Source organism: Ochotona curzoniae, unplaced genomic scaffold, assembly GCF_017591425.1.
Source record: "Ochotona curzoniae isolate NIBS_2020 unplaced genomic scaffold, NIBS_Ocur_1.0 patch155, whole genome shotgun sequence".
Lineage (NCBI taxonomy): Eukaryota > Metazoa > Chordata > Mammalia > Lagomorpha > Ochotonidae > Ochotona > Ochotona curzoniae.
In genome coordinates, this window is record NW_024466701.1 from 1 (window position 1) to 12,100 (window position 12,100).

The 12,100-nt window shown below is 53.4% G+C and overlaps 1 protein-coding gene across 1 annotated transcript in view; it reads right to left on the reverse strand.

Moving 5' to 3' along the window:
* Positions 1-5,056: 5,056 nt before the first annotated feature.
* LOC121166511 (syntaxin-18-like) overlaps positions 5,057-12,100 on the reverse strand; it is a 58,017-nt gene continuing 50,973 nt past the window's right edge. The window contains exon 2 of the mRNA XM_040995673.1: positions 5,057-5,286. Coding sequence (XP_040851607.1) covers positions 5,215-5,286 — 72 coding nt within the window. The 3' untranslated portion in view covers positions 5,057-5,214. The remainder of the gene's footprint in view (positions 5,287-12,100) is intronic.

The window sequence follows — 12,100 nt, forward strand, 5'->3', positions numbered from 1 at the left end:
TGGAAAGGCAGACTTCATAGAAGGAGAGACAGAAAGATCTTCATCACTGGCTCACTCTCTAAGTGTCCGCAACTGCTGGAGCTGAGCTAATCTGAACCCAGGATCCAGAAGCTTCTTCTGGGTCTCCCACATGGGTGCAGGGGCCCAAGGCTCTGGGCTGTCCTTGACTGCTTTCCCAGGCCACAAACAGGGAGCTGGATGGGAAGTGGAGCAGCTGTGACACGAACTGGAGCCCATATGGGATCCTAGTGATGCAAGGCACCAACTAGGCTATTGTGTCGGGCCCAGGTTTCTTTCCTTCCTTCTCTCTATAGCACTGACTGATTTTCTTTTTTAATTAAAGACTGTGCCGACTGGAGACTGGACCTACTCACCAGGAGGAATGTGACCATGACCTACACAACGGCGTATGCTCTCGTGTAGTGGGTTAAGTTCCTGTTCAGGATGCCCCACCCTATCTGGGAGCACAGGTGTGGGTCCTGGCTACTCTGCTTCCCACCCAGCTTCCTGTCAACGCTCCTGGGAAGCAACAGCTGATGGCCCGAGTATTGCAGTTCTTGCATCCCACATGGGAGACCACAAATGGTGTTCCTGGTCTTGCTGCTGGCCTGGCCCAACCCCAGCTGTTGCAGACATTTAGGGAGAGAAACAGCAGACAGAAGATCTTTCTCTGTTTCACTTGTTCTTTGTCACTTTGCCTTTTAAATTAATAACTAACCCATAAAAAATAAATAAAAAGAAGAAAGGAAGGAAGGGAGAAAAAGAAAGAGAATGAAAGGAAGGAAGTCTGGGAGGGAGGAAGGGAGGAGTCCAGGTAAGTCTGGGCAGAGATGTGGGTGTCTGGATCCCCCAGCCAAACGGCTGTGGCTGCCAGGCCAGACTTCCTGCTGGTGATCCTAGCTCCTTGTCCACTGCTGTGGGGCGGTGGAGCGTCCTGGGCTTGCAGGTGGCCAGAGTGCCAATGGCGCAGGGCTTTGCCCACTGGCCACCCAATGACGAGTGCTGGGGTATTGAGGGTGTAGAATTACTGGCTAGGGACATCCATAAAGCCACTACATGTGTATGTAAGGACTGAATCCTGAGGGGCACCCAATGACAGGACCACTGTACCTGCAGGTAAGTGAGGGGACTGAGACCTGGTAGGTTGGAGGAAAGAAACTGGAGATCTGTATGGATCTGTACGGATGGTCAGATGCACCATCCCACTCAGCAGTCCTGAGTTGGGCTTGTTAGCATGGAATACTGCTGACCACCACATACCATTCTATATGAAAGCTAGGGTTGGGAGACAGTTTAGCAGGGATAGATCCTAGTTCCTGACTGAAATTTGAAACAGGGGATGGGTCAGGCAGGACCATGGCAGTAACCAGCATATCAGAGAACCAGGTCCAGGATTAGCTTCTGTGGGGAATATGTGGGCCCAGCCCTGAGGAAATACAAATCCTGCTGGTTAGCTCAAGAGTTGGTGTAGTGATGCGATGTAGTTAGGCGTGACCATGGAATCTACCAACACTCACCAGTACAAGGACTAAGACTAAGCTGGTAAGGTCCAGGCTGCAGCACCCTATGTGCATTCTAAAACAGGGTGTGGGGTGGGCTGGGCCACAACATTCACCAGCTTATACTAGGCCAAGATGGAGGAGCAGGCTATGCCGGACAAGAGCCTAGCACCCGCTGGTATGTGTGAGATCTGGGTCTGGGAGTGGGCCGAGTGGGGGAACCTGGAAAATTCCCCTAGTTGGTCATAGCTTCGGCTGCTAAGCATGTGGTCCAGGCCTGAGGGTCAGGCAGTCTGGGCATGGTAGCTCCAACTGTCACCAAATGTGCGGGTTGGTTTTGGAAGGGGACGGACCAGGCAGGGCTGAACAAGGCCAAGCAAACCTTAGTTCACTGGAAACTACAGAAATCAAGCTGGAGCACAGGTCATGCCAAGCTAGGCTGTCATACCTACCAGTCTGCATGAGCCAGGAATGGGAGCAGACTGAGCAGGCCCAGGTTCCAGCACCTGCCAACAAGAGTTAGGACTGGGGGCAGGCTGGGTTAGGCCAGGCTACAGCATCCAAAGGCAAAGGCCAAGACAGGGGAGGGACTATGCCAAGCTGGGTCAGAGCAACCACTGGCACACCCAAGATCTATGGCTGGAAACAGGCCTGGTTGGGGAGAAAAGGGGAAATCCTGGCTGGACTGTGGTCGCCACTGGCGAGTGCAAAGGCCACAGTAGAGGCTGCTGTCTAGTGTGGACATGGCTGCAGTATCCCTTGGCACAAGTGTGGCCTGGGTCTGGGGTGCACCAGACTGGACCTGTTGGTGCTTGTGAGAACCAGGGTGGGTATAGGACGGATTAGGCTAGGTCTCTGCCCCTAGTGAGCCATGTGTGAGCTGTGTCTGGGTATGGACCAGGCTTGGCTGGGCTGTAACACCCAACAGTAAAAACTGGAATGGGTGAAGGTCAGTCAGGAAAGGCCACTGTTCCTGCTAGGACAGGAGGTGGACTAAGTAGGGCTGGCCCATGGACCCACCAATGGGCACGAGATCTGGCATTGGGAGAAGTTCTGATGGAGGAGCTTGGGAAACTCCTCTGTAGGGACACAGCCCCTGCAGGTGAGTGCACGAAAGAAGAAAGGGAAAGAGAACAGTCCTGTTCAGGCCAGGTTATGGTACCCACTGGCATACATCTGGCGCAGGTTGGGGATGAATTAGGCTGGGCTAGTTCATACTACCTGCTGGCAGATCCAAGCACCAGAATGGGGTGTGGGTCAGGACAGGTTGGGCTGCAACACACGCCAGTTCACATGAGCACTAAGACTGAGCCCGCCTGGGTTGGGCTAGGCTGTAGCCCTCACCAGCGTTAGCTGAAACTGGGGGTGGGCTGGGCCTGGTTCAGCTACAACACCACTGGCAAATGCCAAGGTGAGGCAGGCCATGCCAGACTAAGCTGCAGCACCCAACCAGCACCATGTGAGACCTGGGGGGAAGGGCTGAACCTTGTAGGGGGTTGCATGGGACTCCCCTCCTGGACCACCACTCCCAGTGGTGAGTGTGAGAGTTGCAATGGGGGCAGACCAGGCTGGACAGAGCTACAACACCTGTTGGCCTCATGTGAGCTGGATCAGGGGAAAGCCAGGCTGGGCTGACTGTTCCTATTTGCAGGGGGCAAATACTGTCAAGTCAAACTGCAGAACCACCTGGAGAGTACAAGATCCTGGAGTGGGAGTGGGCCCATTAGAGAAACAGCGGGCACCTCCCTCTTGGATTGCCACCCCGTCTGGTGAGCATGAGAACCAGGACTAGGGGCAGGCAAGACTAGAGAGACAGTGACACCCACTCGCACATGTATGGACTGGATAATGGGGCTAGCTGGGTTGAACTAGGCTTCAATACCTATTGACATGTATGAGAGCTGAATGGGATGTGAGACAAACTGGACCAGTCTGCTGTACATACTGGCAAGCATGGGAATCAGGGCAGGGGGCAGGCCTGGTGGGGGTCATTGTGGGTCGCTCCAACTAGTTTCCACTGGTTTGCGTGAGGACCAAGTGTGTGGTGGGCAGGATTGGACTGGGCTGCAGCACCCATTGGTTTGTATAGAAGACAGGGCTGGAGACAGAACTGACCCAGCAATTGCAATCACCAGCATGTGCTGATTGGGGTGATAGACTGTGCTGGACCCTGTATTGGCAAGCACACACAAGAATCAGGTCTGGAATCACCTCAGATGAAGTTTCTTTGGGGATTCCCCTAACTGAATTGCTGGACTCAGAACCCCAATCATGGAGAAAATTGCAGGTTCCATGGTCTGACCGTGGAGTGCATATGTCAGAGCTGGGCCTCCTCAGTGGCTTAGAGCAGTGGACAGCATATCCAGGTGCACATGGAAGACATGGCAGTACACTGGAGTCTGCAGAAGACCGAGGACAGAACAAATCCATTAATTACCCAAGTCAAGAGTTGGCAGTGAATACCTGGGCAAATGGAGACTCTAAGGTAGACTATGTCAATCAGTGGATTCTGGAGAGATTTCATCGTGCTTGGAGTGGCGAGATCAGTAGTAATTCAGAACTGTTGAATTATCAAAACCTCATGAGCAGGACCCTCAGAGCATGCCCCACATCGGGGACCCTGGGGTGGTGTTGGGTGGCTGTCCTCCATCCCAGGGTGCAGAGGCATTTGGGAGGCTGGGTGTGGCTTCTCCCCTCTCTCCCCCAATCCCTCAGAAACGGGAAGGTAAAAAAGAGAATGTGGAAATAATGGACTCACCCACATTCCTGTAGCCCTTGGCCCTTACTACCTAATAAACTATGTAAAAATCATCAGAAAAATGATAAAACTTTAAAAATTAAAGAGAGAGAGGGGAGAGGGGGACATGGAAGGAAGGCAGGGGAGGGAAAATGAAATTAAGCCCAAGTGGGCTTGTCACTGCGTGCAGCCAGTGTCCAACACCTGTGAGAAGGCCAGAAGAGGCATACGACCATCACAGCCGGTGACTGGGCCCCGGCAATGAAACCCGGAGCCAAGGACACCAGGCTGAGGGACTGCAGTGTGCTCCTGGCAACTTTGCCAAATGGCAACGGCAGCTTCATCAGTCAGCAAGATGAGACAGAGGCCAAGGTAGCCAAGCAGAGCATTAAGAAGTTTCCAGCATGGCTTAGGACATACATGCAAATGCCTTCAACATCACATCCTGCTCTGCTAGCAGCCGGGGTTTTGGTCCACCTGTCGGAAGGTAATGGCGCACACAGAGACAGGCTGAAGTCTGGGCTGTGCACCGTGATGGACGGCGCTGGGGGACTCGGAGCGCACTCCAGCTCTCGGGCGCCGGTGTGCGTTCCAGCTCTTCCACCACCCACGTGACCGTCCCCACAGGGGCTCACGATGACCTCCAGTGTGAGGACAAAAGGCTCAAGAGAGGGGCACGAACTTGGCCTGGTGGTCCCAACGTCTGTGTCCTCCCTAAGTCCACCTGGGTTTGAGTTTTGACTCTGCTTGCTGTGAAAGCAGGCCCTGGAGGCAGCGCCGACGGCTGAGGTGGTGGGCCCTGGCAGCCAGGCGCGAGACCTGGACGGAGCCTGCTCCAGCTTCTGCCCAGCCAGGGCAGTGATCTGAGATGTGACACACATTTCTGCTCGCTCCCTTTCTCATAAACAAACTTTCAAAGAGGTTTTGAAAGCTTAAAGGAAGACACGGATGGAAAAGAACATTGCAAAATATAAGTACTTACCTATAAGCATTTATATAATCTTTCCTGTGTTCCAGAAGAAAATCTCTCAGTTTGCCAATATGTGAAATCTAAAAATTGAAAAAGAAAGCAAGCACTTTACAGATGCTGGTACATTACATCCAAAACTTCATATATAATGACTTCTACATTAACAGACTGGAATGCAAGCTGGAAAAAGGTTTGGAAGCTACAAATCAAGCAACTTTAGCTTAAGACTGTCACATAGAGCTCAACCTGTGTATTCCTGGGCCTTGGCCTCCTTCCCATGGCTCCTTTTCCCTCTGTGTGCTATGATCGTGAAGCAAGGAGCTGAGAGACCAAACAGTGCATGTCAACTACCTGCTGGCACCTGCTGTTCAGCGACAGCCAATCATGTTCCAAGGTGTCTTGCACCTGACCTTTTACAGACAATTATTCCCTCTGCCCAGTGTTCTAGAGGATGCAGTCTAAGGCAGAGCACAGGGCTGAGACCAGGGACCACAACAGTAACATCCCAAGGCCAGAGCCATGGGGCTCACACAGGCCCCGCAGGGCACAGGGCTGAGACCAGGGACCACGACAGTAACATCCCTACACAACAAACACCCGTTTTCCCCACACACACAGGGATGGGTCCAAAGCTTTGCACCTACTGTGAGCACGGCTGGAGGTGAAAAGCTACATGAAACAAAGAGGCAGGAAGAAAGCCCGGATCAGGGCTGCAGCACCAGAGGCCAGTCACACCGCCGGCACGGGCTCTGCCGTCTGAGCAAGGCGCACTGGGGCTTCTGACACACACCCTTCGTGCTAATGGAGAACACACGTGGCACAGCCTGGAACGGTCTGTGGAACTCCCACCTCTCCCGTCTTAAGTGTTTCTGTCCAGGCCAACCCAGGCTAATTTTCATTTTGTTCTCAATTTAGAAAACCTTCTGAACAATGCACATTTGTAACTACTGTTAAAAATGAGGTTCTAAAAAATAGCCTAAGAAATTTTAAAAGCCCAATTCAAACAAAGAATTGAAGAATGGCCCCAATGTGCAGGTAACGGTAACAATGGGTGCCCGGACGGGCAGTCCAAGGCGACTGTCCCTGTCCTCGTGAGCAGCCTGCAGGACAAGCCACACGGGTGCCAGGGACGTGTCTGCGACAAGCTGGGGTCCAAGCCGAGGACCAAGCGTCGGGATTCAGCAGGCTTCCCAGGACCCCACGCCTGCTTTCCTCACACACCTGCTTCTTCCTACAAAAGCCCCATCAGGATCAAAAGGAATTTTCAGTAAGAAGTGATATATGATTACTGTCTTAATGATAACATAATTTAATACATAACAAGAATACCCTGTATCAAACAATATTATAAACAATATTATAAAGGCCAAGAATGAAAAGAAACAAAAGAGCCTTGAGCTTTGTGTAAACATCTGAGAGCGATGAGCGCTTCAGATCTCCGAAAACCTATGCCCAGAAGCCAGGGGCCGCCGTGGGTAGCATGCCAACCTCCCCCTGCAGCACCAGCATCCCGCATGGGCACTGGTTCATGTCCCAGCTGCTGCACTTCTGATGCACTTCCACGCCTTTTTCTTTTTTTTTTTTTTTAATAATTGGAAAGGCAGCTGAGACCACAGAAGGGAGAGAAAGAAAGATCTTCCATCTGCTTGTTCAAACCCAAATGACTGCCAATGGCTGGAGCTGAGCCAACCTGAATCCAGGAGCCTCCGCCGGGTCTCCCACACAGGTGCAGAGGCCCAAGGCTTTAAGCCAGCCTCTGCTGCTTTTCCAGACCACAATCAGGGAGCTGGGTCGGAAATGGCGTAGCCAGGACACAAACTGGCACTCATGGCGGCAGTAGACCCCTGCTGCCTGAACGGACCCACTGGCATACCCGAGCCCGCCACAGGTGACAGGTGACTGTCAGGGATGACTGATTACACAGGTCTCCCACAGCCCAACCTTGAGGTCTCTTTCCTGTTAGGCTCAGCGCTGTGTTTCAGAGTAAGCTGCCAGACAGCCTACATACTCCGCTCCAATTCTGGTGGCCAGTGACACTCGGAGAGGCTGGGGGTTGTATACTTTGGGCTTGGGCTGTCTCCATGGAGAGTACAAATGTTCAAAGTCACTGATGGGGTCAAGGAGGAGTACACGTGCAGTGAACGAGAAGGCCTGTGCTTCTGGTAGGGCAAAGGCCATTCTACTGTAAACTGCTGAGGAAATCAGTTACAGGGAAAATGCTTTTGCCCTCTGATGATGTAAAGAGTGACCGGGCAGAGCCCGTGAGCAGCAAGGGTGCCTCCATGGGACGAGGTGGGTGAAGGTCAAGGACGGGACACGGAGGGCAGTGTCTGGGGGGCACCCTGCGGGTGTGGACAGCAGGAGGGACACACCACTGTCCCTGCACCGCCAAGCCTTCTCTGTCCCAGCCCATCGTCTCTGGAGAACCCGGGGACTCCTCCGCGTTGTGCCATCCCACCAACATCACTTCAGTTTGGTACCTGCCATGTGAAGAAAGATTGGTCTGCAAATGCATCCTTCCTACACCCTCCTCCCACTTCAGCTTAGGGCCCGAGAGGTCACGCCCTCTGCCCCGTTCACTTCCGCATTCTGAGCAGTACCACAGGGGAAAGGGCAGGAGGAGCAAATGTGTGGTGGTCGCGGAGCGGGTAGAGCCAAAAAGACTGCAAGATCCGTAAATCCCTACGCTCCCACTGCTCCAACAGCACTGCTGGCTGCGCATCCACAGCACAGGGAGCAACCGGCCAGCTACTGTTACAGGCAGGCAGCTGTGGAGAAGTGGCGTGAGGGCTGCTCGGAAGGCACAGGTCCACTGGATCCACCGTGTCCAATCTAGACTGCGCTCCAGCGGGCTTCCCGGGAGCTGACCTCACCAGTGGCGCCCCGCCCACGGGACAGCTGGCCTGCCCGAAGAGTCCTCATCAGTGGGCCACATTTGCTTCACTGCCACAGCCACGTCAGTGTGTCCCCAGGGACAAAGAACAGAGCAGCCTGGAGTTGTGACACAAACCAGAGCTTACAGTTAGAGCTGAACTGTAACCGACAGAGGACAGGAACAAGGGGAGGACACAACGATTCGTGAATACAGCTTTTGGCCAGTCAATGTCTCATCCAGATCTGACCACCGCCCGAGGAGTGCTCTCCATCCTGGCAAGCAACCGAGCCCGGGGGGTGTCGGCAGCCACAGGGGATCCACACCTCTAACAAGCCGAGCCAGCACAAATGCCGTTACCGGAGACGGCCCTAACCCAACTCACGACCATGTTGGTGTTTTCAGTTTCGTTTTTATATTAATGTCATTTCAACCCATTTGTTATTAAAGAATCTCACACTTATATAATAATAGGGCCAGCACTGTAGCATGGTAGCCCAAGCCACTGCCTGCAGTGCCAGCATCCCCTATGGGTTCTTCTTGGCATTTCGGCTGCTCTCATCCAATCCAGCTCCTTGCTAACGGAACCCCAAGTCCTTGGGACCCTTTTTCCACACCAAAGACCCAGATGAAACTCCTGGATCCTAACTGTGGCTTGGCCCAGCTCTTGTTGCAGCCACTGGGGGAGTAAACCAACTGACAGAAGATCTCTCTCTCCCCACCCCAGCACTCTTTCAAATAGAGCTTTTAAAAATTACAATGAAAATTTTAAAATATTTATTTAATGTATCTGAAAGGCGGTGATGGTGGGGCCCGGGGGGCAGTATACCTCCCATGCATCCCCCCTCAGGGCTGTCGGGAGCCCAGGGACTTAGGCATCCCGGGCGCAACAGCAGAAGCTGGAGGAGAAGCGGAGCACGGGACTCGCACTGGCACTGACAGGGGACGCCGCTGTCGTAAGCGGCAACTCAGCCTGCTGAGCCAGGACACTGTCCCCCCAGCTTATCTAAGCGGAATCATGATACTATGTATTACAATTATGTTTTTGTTTCTTTGTTTTTAGAATCCTAATCTTTTGTTGGAGAAAGATAACAAATGAAGGAATATAAAGTTGGATATCTTCGAAATTCCCAAAGCTGTCCTTTGTTCTTTCAACATGCTGACTCCTTTGAGGTGTGGATATTCTGCTAATAAATCAGTGGTAATTCACACGTAAACCAAGACGCAATCTCTGCTTAAATTCCACCAGTCAAGAGCAACACCGCCTCAAAAAAACTCAACAAAACCTTCCTTGAGAATTCTGACTCTGCCTGCATGAGTTCATGTACTTTTCCCAGGGACAGTCATACTACCATGCCTGTTCCATGGAGGAGAAAACCGAGTTAGATAAGGAGCAACTCGCGCAGCAACACCATGGCTGAAGCCTGGATCAAGCCCAGGCAGTCTAAACACCAGGGCTGAGTTCCCAACCAGCAGACTTGCAGATTCCTGGCAGCCAGGACGCAGTTTTCCGGTCTGAGGTTTGCAGCCGATGACCGGGAGCTGAGCAAAGCAGCCCGAGCAAGCAGCAGCCGCACGCTGCTCCTGTCTGGGTGTTGCCCTCACCACACCCCACAGACTGCACCGTGCCAACAGTGAGCACCAGCCCTGGGTGCTGGGCAGGGTGCCACCTGCTACACATGTGAGCCCCAAGCTGCAACACTCACAGGAATCAGATGTTCTCCCCAGGTCCAGTCAATGCGCTTCAACAAAGAGGTTCCTGCAGGGGTGCACGACCCAGAAGCAGCAGGAGTGGGATCAACGACAGGCCTAAAGCACTCCAAGGTGAGGCAGCCATCAATACTGTCGTCAAACTGATCAACACGACGAGTATTTACCCAAGTTTGGGTTTTTCCTTATAGAAACATAAATTGGGCTTCCGATCAGAATATGTGCATGCCTGAGTCCTGCCCTCAAGGGCCGAGGACTGGCCAGGCCGCGAGGCTGTGCAGCATGGTCCACAGAAAGCCTGGCAGGGGCAGTTCATTCTGAGCAGCAGTGAGCAAGTACAACAAACAGGGCGGGAGGAAGTGGAGAGAGGCCCCTCTTAGAGTGCATCCACTCTGAATCTTAGGACAGGGGCAGGCGGACGGGACCCACAGGGCAAACCACTGTGTGGGGTCTGAGCAGAAATTTAAGGGGCTGGCCATGACTGCGGGCTCTCTACCCGCTGCGGACGGTGGCTTTAGCTTCCTACCCGGGGGCTTCAGGGTTGGGGCCTCATCTCGACTGACCTTCCTGGCCTGTCTCCCCGCCTTCGCACACACTCCAGAGGAAATGAAACCTGTGCCCGATGCATGGAAGGCGGCAAGCAGGCGCCCTCCCTCCCCTCTTCCACACCAGCCAGCTGGGACGGCCCCTTGGCCTGCGCTCCGCCTCTCGCTGTAAGCCTAAGCCGGCCTTTCCTCTGGGCTCTCTCGGATCTGACTTCCACATCGTTCAGGTCGTCCCAGTACTGAGCCGGGACAAAAAAAAACAGTTTATCAGCTCCCCTAAACACTTAACCCTTGCCAACTGACATTGTGAGCAAGCTGCCTCATCTCCTTGGCTTCGCTACTAAGTTGTTTTTGGGTCTGTCACACAACCCTCCGGCCTGTGGGGCACAGACCACGACCACTGGTACAGAGGGCAGCGAAGTAACAGGGCACGCAGATGGTGACACAACAAGCCAGATGCCCCGCACTAGGGTCTGTGTGCCTGTCACCTCTGCATGTCAACCCCTAAGGAGACCTTGCCATTGCAGCAGAGCTCCACCCCGCCCCGGAAGTGATATCAACTTGTCGGGGCGGAAGCTAAGGGGTAGTGCGAAGCTGACAACCTCTACCAAGAGCAGCCCAAAACTTTACCAAACAAGTTACTTAAACTCCAGTCTACAACTCCAAGTGTTCACCTGACTCATCCCCTTCTTTCTCTGAAGAGAAATCAAGTTCACTTTTAATTAGTTATATTTAACAAGTCTACTACCTTCCATCAGGCAGACATTGACGGACTCGTCCCAACCCATCCCCCATGGAAGCAAACCGACTCTGCAGCAGCAGCAGCGCGGACTGAGACTGGAGGCACCTGCCACAGGAAAGGACTCTCAGGTGACCCGCCCTAGCACAGGAGAGCCCACGGGTGGGACTGGCCCTGCAGGTGACACTGCCATCCGCCCATGACCGACACAGGTGGCTTGCCCACAGGCACGTGGTGGGAGGGCAGGAGCCAGGCCGACCGAGGCTGTCTGCAGTATGCAGTGGGAAGCATTTGTGCAGAGCTCCAGCTGCGAGCAGAGGGAAGACTCCAGCTGCCCGGCACAGCTGTGATGTCTGCGTACCTGGTAGGACTTGGAGCCTTTGTTTTCTTCTTCACATTGTTTGCCCTTAAGATTTTTTTCTACAGTTAGCACGTATAATCTTCAAAATCAACAAAAGAAGTTTTTAAATGAAGACAGGAAAATCTTCCTGTCTCCGTCCCTTACTAAAGCCCCGGGGTTGATCTTCCCACTAGCCCAGGTTCAAGTACAAGACCCTAAGCCTGGGCCATCCTCGTGTCCCTTCCCTGCTGCCCTGTCCAGAGTCAGGCCCTTCTTTCTGGGTCTTCTCTGCCATGGCCACGCCGGGTGCCCTGGCAAGCATGTCTCAAGAGGTGTCACTGTGCTGTGTGCTGTCTGAACTGCTCTCCTGTCATACACTGTGCAGGCCTGTGCGTGACCAAGTGGTCCCCATCCAATGGCTCATACCCCAAACCAACAAATGGCTCTTCTTTTTTCCTCAATGCTGGCCGGGCAAAATCCACTGGAGAGCAAGTCGCTGCAGCCTGCTCACCATCCACTAGATGGCGACACAAGCGCTCACGCGGCCGCAGTGACTGGCGCGTTCTCAAAAAATGCACTTTTCCTCAAGTGTTTTTCTAGTATCTAAGGGTCTTTCTTTTTGATCTGGAACCAAAGGATTCGCGGAGGTTAAGTGCTCTGCTCCCGCGCGCGCGCCCGGTGAGTCCCG